Source organism: Marmota marmota, unplaced genomic scaffold (genome assembly GCF_001458135.2).
Source record: "Marmota marmota marmota unplaced genomic scaffold, marMar, whole genome shotgun sequence".
In the NCBI taxonomy this organism is placed as follows: Eukaryota; Metazoa; Chordata; class Mammalia; order Rodentia; family Sciuridae; genus Marmota; species Marmota marmota.
The window spans coordinates 17,481,268-17,489,862 of record NW_026000026.1 but is presented as its reverse complement, the minus strand read 5'-3'; the positions used below and the strand labels follow the sequence as shown (position 1 = coordinate 17,489,862).

Sequence of the window (8,595 nt, the reverse complement as noted above, 5' to 3'; positions counted from 1 at the left end):
AAAAAAAAAAAAAAAAAAAAAAAAAAAAGAACAGAAAGGCTAGACCTATGCCCAGCATATATATGATGTCTTAGTATATTTCATGAATAGCATTTTATATGAATGGGGGGAAATGATGAACTATTTGAGTTAACCAAAAAATTAGAAAATCAGACATATACAGAAAAAAAATTTCCATTAATGTTATTTACCAAAATAAAGAAAAAAGACTAAAATGAAAAAAGAAAATCAAAGAAAGCATCATGAATCAACATGTACATTTAATTTGTCGATCTAGTTTAGTAAAAAGTAAATAAAAGGCATAACACTCTCCCCCAAATAATCTACAAACAGAACAGAAATGGTAACATTCTGGAAGCTGGAAAGCAAGCAAAGTGGTATCTGATTAGAAGAAAGCAGAATTCCAGATAAGATCTAGCCTAACTTAAAGCTGTATAATGTCCAAAGGTATGAGACATTGGTAGCACTGGGTATACCTAAAAGTGAGGATGCACAGAGTCTAACAACCGGGGAATTAGTGAAATATGTGTTGCAGTAACAATTAGACTATAAATCAGCTACTCCAGCCTTAAAGAAGGTAAAATATAAGATCTTCATCCTCTCTTTTCTAGAAGATAATAACCATGGTTCAAGGTGTACATACCCTACTATAAAGAGGGAAGCGAGACAGAGGTTGAGACCTCTTTCTCTTTCTCATCCCTCCACCATGATCATAGCAGAGTAATGAAGTTTCCACCTTTCAGGCAGGAGAGAGGAAGTGAAACAAGAGCCCCAAATACTGACATTGGAGGGTCACCAATGAAACGGTACAGTAAAATGAGCAGTGCTCACATTTGGAGAAGCTCATAGTCAATAAGACTCATTCACCTATCCAGAGCTTCAAATGTTGGCCTGAAGACACCAGACATCAAGAAAAGTCCATGACCTAAAATACTGAGGCTGTGCTTCCAATACGAAGGGGCAATGTTCTAACACCACACAAAGCCTGCACAAAATATAAACAAAACAAAACTGTGTAACCAACCTAGGTGCCCATAAAGGGATGAATGGATAAAGAAAAAGCGGCACATATACACAATGGAGTTTTATTCAGCCACAAAGACAAATGAAATTATGCTATTTGCAGGAAAATGGATGGAACTTGAGAATATTATGTTAGGTAAGCCAAACTCATAAAGTCAAGGGTTGTATGTTTTCTCTTGTATGTGGAATTTACAGATGAAAAGGAAAAGAAAGGTATAATTATGCTCAACAAATAAATGCAAGTAATTAATGAAAATAGGAAATGCAAGCAGAAAACCAAAACACTAGTAAACAAAGAATCAAACAGAGTGGCTGGGGTTGGGGCTAAGTGGTAGCGCACTTGCCTGGCATGTTTGAGGCTCTGGGTTCGATTCCTCAGCACCACATACAAATACATAATACATAAATAAAATAAAGGTCTATCAACAACTAAAAAAATATTTAAAAAGAATCAAACAGAAATCTTTTTAAAAAATATTTTTATTAGTTATTGATGGACCTTTATTTATTTATTTGCTTATGCGTGGTGCTGAGAATAGAACCCAGTGCCTCACACATGCTAGGCAAGTGCTCTGCCACTCAAACAGAAACTTAGAACTAAAAAACAAACCAAAACAAACCCTCTAAAATTAATTGAAGACAGGTAAGTCACAACAAAAGACAGATATAAAAGATTAAAAATATAAAAAGGAGAAGAAAGAAAAAACAACAGAACCTATGGACCTTTGTATAATATCTAAAGGTCAAATAGACAAGTAATTTGGAGAAACAAGAGAATGGGGCAAAAAGAAATCGAAGAAATAACAACCAAAAGCACCCGAACTTAAAGAAAGACATTAATTTAACATAACCAGGAAGCTTAGTCAACTCTGAACAGTATGCATTCCGGATATCACAAACGGCTGAAAATCAAATATTAAAAGAAAATCTTGGAAGTACTTAGAGTAAATCAACACATTATATATGGGGGAACAAAGACTTGATTGACTGTAGAACTATTCATCAGAAACTATCATGAGTTCATTAAAACCCAAGGAACTTATGGAGGAAAGACCAGAATGATGAGGTGCTTCATTGTAAAATTTCATAGGACAGGGATCAAAGAGAATATATAAAAGCTTCTAAAAAGAAAAAGAAAAACATATTACATATATAGACCAGGAATCTGAGAGGTCTTAGAACTTGTCAACAGCAACTTAGGAAGCTAGGAGACAGTGAGTGTAGTAACACCTTCAAAATCCTGTGGGAAAAGAATTTCTAACCTACAATCTCAAATCCAGCCAAACTACTATTTAAGAATGAGGGCAGACTAAAAATATTTTCTAACAATGTCTGAAAATTCACCTATCATTTACCCTTCCTCAGAAGTACCTAGAAGAGGTGCTCCAACATGGAATTCACCAAAGGAGATCTGAGTCAAGAGGGAAGGAAAGAAACCTATCAGCAGGATGCCAGAAGGCAGATTAGCATTTAATAGGAAGAGTAACACACCAGGGGGGAAGAGGTCAGGTCTAAGGAGATATAGCACTGAAGACTGGTGGGTCAGAACATACAAAGAGGAGATTTAGCCAACCAGGTTACAGTTGCAGCTGAATTATAATAATCATATAAAAAATAAGCAATCAAGTGAAAACATAATTTTGATCTTCAAAGAATAAAAACTGTGCAAGCAAAAAAAGGTAAATATACACTACATGGTTGAGCTATGTTTTAACCTAAGTCACAATAACCCCAGAATACTAATCTAACCCAGAATATTAACCTACCCCCAAACATTACATGGCATACTGAGAAGACAGGACAGAAGTTGCATACACCGTGAAATATAAAGTAGGATGTAGAAGAGCAATGAAAGTCTAAACATTCATTTTCCATTATGAGAACAGATAATTCCTAAAATTAAAAAATATCAAAGAATTGCAACTAATAATATTATTTAAATTGAGCAGTATACTAGAGAAACAGCATAAGGAAGAAAGTAACTGCTTCTGAAATGTGGAAAACTGGGGAAAAGGGAAAGTGAATTAGAACATTCACTTTTTCATAACTAATAAAATGATTTGGCTCTTCAAATCATGTGCATATATAACTTTGATGAAAATAAAAACTAAATTTAAAAAAGTAATAATATGAAAGACAGAAGAACCCTGCTGGATGAAGTTGGGGTGAGTAAACCATAAAGAATGACAAGAAAATGGTTAAAAGTAGGGGAAACTTTAAAGCATATTAATTTAGGCATTTAGCTTAAAAGTAAGCACAAATAAGAATTTAAACTTAAAGTTAAAAAAAAAAATTTTTAGTTGTAGAATGACACAATATTTTATCTATTTATTTTTATGTAGTGATGAGGATTGAACCCAGTGCCTCACATGTGCAAGGCAAGAGTTCTACAACTGAACTACAACCCCAGCCCTAAACTTAAGAGTTTCAAGACAAAAATTTGACCATTACAAAATTTAGCACTTCTAAAAGTAAATAAAAACCCACACTCATAAATAAAATTGAAAGGTAAAAATAAAACTGGAAGAGTGTTTGTGTATCTTGTATTGGGGATTGAACATGGGAGACTTCCACTTCTGAGCTACATCCCCAGCACCCTCCCCACTTTTTTTGAGACAGGAACTTACTAAGTTGCCCAGGTTGGCCCTGAACTTGAGATCCTCCTGCCTCAGTCTCCCCAACATATTCTTAATAATTCTCATAAATTAATTAAAAATCAAAGAGCAATAGGAAGTCATTGAACAACATGCATAAGCTATCCATAAAAAAGAAATAGGTAATATGAACAATATTCATTTTCATTAAGTAATCAGAAATAGAAATTATAGACCATAATTCTGACTTATAGAATTAGCAAAGATTAAGGGTATTGATCAGAATACAGGAAAAAAGTGTTCTTAGACTTAAAAGCATATAAATAAACCCTCTTATTAGAGGACATTTTAGAAATATGTATCAAGCATCTAAAAAAATGTACATCAGAATTTACCTTAGGGACTTAACTGGAAATAATCACAATGATGATAAAGGGATATTCATTCACCAAACCCCCTAAAATGCTGAAAAATTGAAAACTGTGGGACAGTATGTCATGTTGATCATCAAAATTTTGCTGTAGAAAAATAAAGAAAAAAATCTTAAATGTGAGTTATAGCTGGGTATGGTGGTATACATTTGTAATTCCAGAGATTTGGGAGGCAGGAGAACTGCAAAGTTCGAGGCTAGCCTGGGGAACTAAGTGAGACCTTATCTCAAAATAAAAAAATAAAAAGAGGTGAAGTCTGTGGTACATGGGCCCTGGGTTCAATGCCTAGTACAACAAAAAGTGAAATATTTTTGTTGTAGATTATTATCCCAGTTCAAACAAATAAACATAACATATTGGGGGGGGGAGATAAAAAGGGTAGACCCCCAAGCATAAACAAGGACTTCTCTAAGTTGTAGTATTACATGTTTCCATATTTTCAAGACAAATTATTTAATACTGAATTTGAACACAAAATTGCAATAAATGATTAAAAAAAAAACAGCATAAAAGGGAGCTAAATGAAAACTTCCATACTTACCAAAAGTCTATTAATTACACTATTATTTATTTTCAGGAATCTTTAAAAAAAAAAAAAAGAAAAAAAAACCCTAAAAACTAACAATTGTATATGTTTTGAAGAATAAGATATTTATATTAAGCAAATGCTTTGGCAATGAGTTCCTAATCTTTGGTGAATTTATAAATTAAACTGCTTTATCAGTTTAATTTATTCAGAGTAGCTTCATCTAAGGAAAAAAATAATGTCTCTATAATTCTATAATTACAATTAATTAATTCTATAATCCAGTAATAATGTCTCTACTATGGAGCTCTGAGAAATTCTTTTATAGGCTAACTAAATTTTGAACAATTTTGTACATAATATTAAATTTTAACATGCTCATAAAATTGTCATTTTCTTTAATATTTTTTACTTTGATACTTTTCTATAAAGTACATGTAATACATGAGGGCAAATAGAATCTTAAAGGATAAAAACATCGGTTAAGACACTTGAGATATGCAAAATTTTATTATTTGAAAACTAATATGTTCTTTAAACTTAGCAATGCCTAAGCTACTTAGTTTCTGTAATCTTGAAAAGTCTTTTATTGTTAAAAGTACATTTGTAAAAACCCATTGGTTATCTTCAGATCACTGATGTATCACAGTGACTAAAAATCTAAGGTAAGGTATATGATGTAACAAATGTGGTTCCCACACAGAATTCAAATCATCAGCATAATAACATGGGCATTTCATTTGCATGAGTAACGAAACTCAGGTTCATGGAATTACAAATAAGAAATGAATTGAGAGGCCATAGCCAGTGTATTATAAAACCTTAGAGAACTTGCTGAGAAAGGACATAAAGGCTTTCTGAACTGTCAGTATGCATTTTCAGAAACTTAAAGCAGCAATGCCTGATGGGATGTATTTTGTCATTAAGCAGCAACAAAAAATGCAAATTGCTTTCTTAACCTTTTGTAATGCTATTTCAATTGTTAACCTCAATTAATATGAACATAATCATATGGGTTTTTTCTTAAGCAAAATAAGGATTCCATATTATAGGCCATGAAATTCACTCCAATTAAACTTAAATATACTTGGTCATAAGATGAACTTTGAATTTTATCCATCTTTAAGAGAAGATTCGTTTCTCCATTTTTGAATGTGTGGCTGGACCAGAAAGATCAAAGAAAAGGAGCTGCCCACAGTACTGGATGCAGAGCTTTGACACAGGCTCACCTTCTTTGGATGAGATAATCTTCCAGGATATCCAGGCAGCGCACCATCTGAGAGAAGATGAGCACTTTGTGGCCACCAGCAATTAGCTTAGGGAGCAGTTTATCAATCAGCACCAGCTTGCCTGCTGCCTGAATCATGGCCTGCAGCTGAAAATCAGGGGCATCAGGGCTGTGGGTTTTTCGGAAATCCTCTAAAATTTTTTCCTCTGCCCCTGAAAATGAATGGAACAATTCTTTGAACAAAATATAAGGGTAAAAGCTGCTGTTTTATAGATCCTGGAAAAAGTGAAATGGGTTCTTGTTAGATTCTGGATCAACAATCCAGTGGGGAGATGCTGCTGGGTGTGTGTTCCTGGAATGTACCCTTGGCAGTTCACTCACTGTTGGAGGGAGGGCCAATGAAAGGGCTTTGCTTTTCAAGGAATTTTCACTAAGTAGAGAGAGGACTGAGATGTCCAGTCCTAAGCTGACTCACGTAGGTAAAGAAATTGTCCCAGAGATTTGACAAAAAAGGCTTTCATACCTTGTCTTCACAAAACTCGTTGTAAGAGAATCCAAGTCACATTCTATTTTTTTTTCTAAAAAAGTTTCATTATAAAAATACATCTCAAGGGCTGGGGTTGTGGCTCAGAGGTAGAGCGCTGGCACAGCATGCGTGAGGTACTGGGTTCCATCCTCAGTATCACATAAAAATAAATAAAAAAATAAAGGTATTGTGTCCAACTACAAATAAAGGAAAAAAAAAAAAACCTCTCAAAATCTTTTCTAACTAGTGAACTATTAACTTTATCTGCAGAGTTTTAATCTCATTGCCTCACTATCTATTTAGCAAAGTTACAATTTTCCATCCCCGAGTGGAAAGTGTAGGCTAGCTTGTGAGTAAATAAGGGCAAAGAGCTGAGTGAACAGTAGAGTCAGAGAAGGAAGTTCCAAACTTAGCTCTGTGTGTTTTTTAGCAAGACTCCTTAGACAAATCCATCAACTTCAGTTTATACTGTGTAAAAAGGTGAGATTATATATGTAGAGCATATAATGAGAACTCAATACACAAGATCTTTGACTATCATTGGCTTCTGGCAGAGGCTTGTGCCTGTCCTGAGTTACTCCCTCTGATTCAACTTACCATTGATCAGATAGGGATGGTTACAGCATTTTCTCAGCTCCATCATGGTGTTGATAAGATTGGGCATGTTGTGCTGATTTGCTCCCTTGGTCAAGAAGGAAAAGTTTTTCTCCAGGATGGCACGGTAGTACTTTTTCTGGATATTGGTAAGTTCTACTTCGATGATTGTCTCTTGTTTGGGAGCAAGGTTCTTTTCCACGTCATCTTTCAGGCGCCGAAGCATCATTGGTTTTAGGATGGACTGCAGTTTCTTTACCTGTTTAGAGAAATGAGATCTATTTACCAGCCCCAATCCTAACTGAATGATTACTGTGGGGGATTCAAAGCTTTGCTATCATCTCTTGGATATCTAAATCATAGTACTGCAGTAGCAGACTAAAAGAAAGATCAGATTCCAAAAGGGGGCGTTTAAAATAGCACTAGAAGGAAAAAAAGAATCTAGCTTTAATTCACAAATTACCAAGAATTTACGACAATCTCACAAGATTAAAAAGGCAAAAAGAAGAAAGTACCTATTCTCTAGGATGGAGAAAACAAACCTCTCTCTCACTCTTCTCTAACACACATACATTACAGGGATTAACTGAAGAATATTTTAAATCTTGTTAGGAGGAACACATAATATATCTCAAAGTGAAGACTTAGATGCTGAAAGAACACAGTACGTAGAGGCAATCTGAAAATGGAATCCATCAATGTCTTTTAAACAACAGCACCAGCATATGTGTTTGGGGGTAATAGTATAGGAAATTAATGTCATACACTGACACCTCCCATTCCTTTGTGGCAGTTGTTACATCAGGGACACTTCAATCCTGATGGTATTCTTTGCTATGATCTATTTTTATCCTGACAGTCCAAGCCTGGACAGAGATCTCCACTCACATGAATGCACCAGCAAGGTGACTTGTACCCTCTCCCAGGAAGACAACTGAGGTTGGAGGGGCAGGGGCGGGGGAGTAAGGGATTCAAAGTCAAAACACCTGAGTTAATCTGGGGCTAAAATGTAATATTAGAAAAATTAAGCCTAATGGGAGAATAAGGGAAAACGATAATGAAAACAAAATCTAGCTTCAAGTCAGAAAAGGCTGTTTAATTTTTATAAAAGGGGTGGAATCTGCTATGGCAATGCTTCTTTAATACAATGTGACTGACAGTCACTAGAGAGTGAGTTATTGAAACAGGTGAATATGCTTTACTTTGGAAACAGATGCTTTCTACCAATTTATTCACTGTCTTTTAAAATACAGATATCTCATAAAAGCAGAGGGTAGAATACTGGTAACTAGAAACTGGGCTAGGGTGTGATGTTGATCAAAACTTCAGTTATGTGGGAGAAATGAGCTCAAGACATCTATTGTAAAACATGGCAACTATAATTAATAACAATGTTTTCTTGAAGACTGCTGTAAGAATGGATTGACTGTTCTTACCACATTAAATAAGTAGGTGAAGTAATGTATATACCAGCTCTATTTAGCCATCGATCACATATACATACCTCAAGACACAACATATAATTCTTTTTATCAATTAAAAATAATTTTTAAATTAAAAAAAAAGACATTTGATGCCATTTTAATGGTTTTCTTCTAACTAACCCCAATCTTAAACCTGACTCTCTTATGAGACCTTGATTTTAACAACCAAGGGTACTTAGGAATCTAATC

The 8,595-nt window shown here is 34.6% G+C and overlaps 1 protein-coding gene across 3 annotated transcripts in view; it reads right to left on the bottom strand.

The window, feature by feature from the left end:
- The window catches only part of Chd6 (chromodomain helicase DNA binding protein 6), a 166,545-nt gene that overhangs the window by 66,969 nt on the left and 90,981 nt on the right, over positions 1–8,595 (bottom strand). For all 3 annotated transcript variants that reach the window (XM_048810933.1, XM_048810932.1, XM_048810934.1), the window contains exons 15-16: positions 6,926–7,181; positions 5,804–6,014 (exon numbers count right to left, since the gene is read on the bottom strand). In XM_048810933.1, the coding sequence (XP_048666890.1) occupies positions 5,804–6,014; positions 6,926–7,181 (467 nt within the window). The remainder of the gene's footprint in view (positions 1–5,803; positions 6,015–6,925; positions 7,182–8,595) is intronic.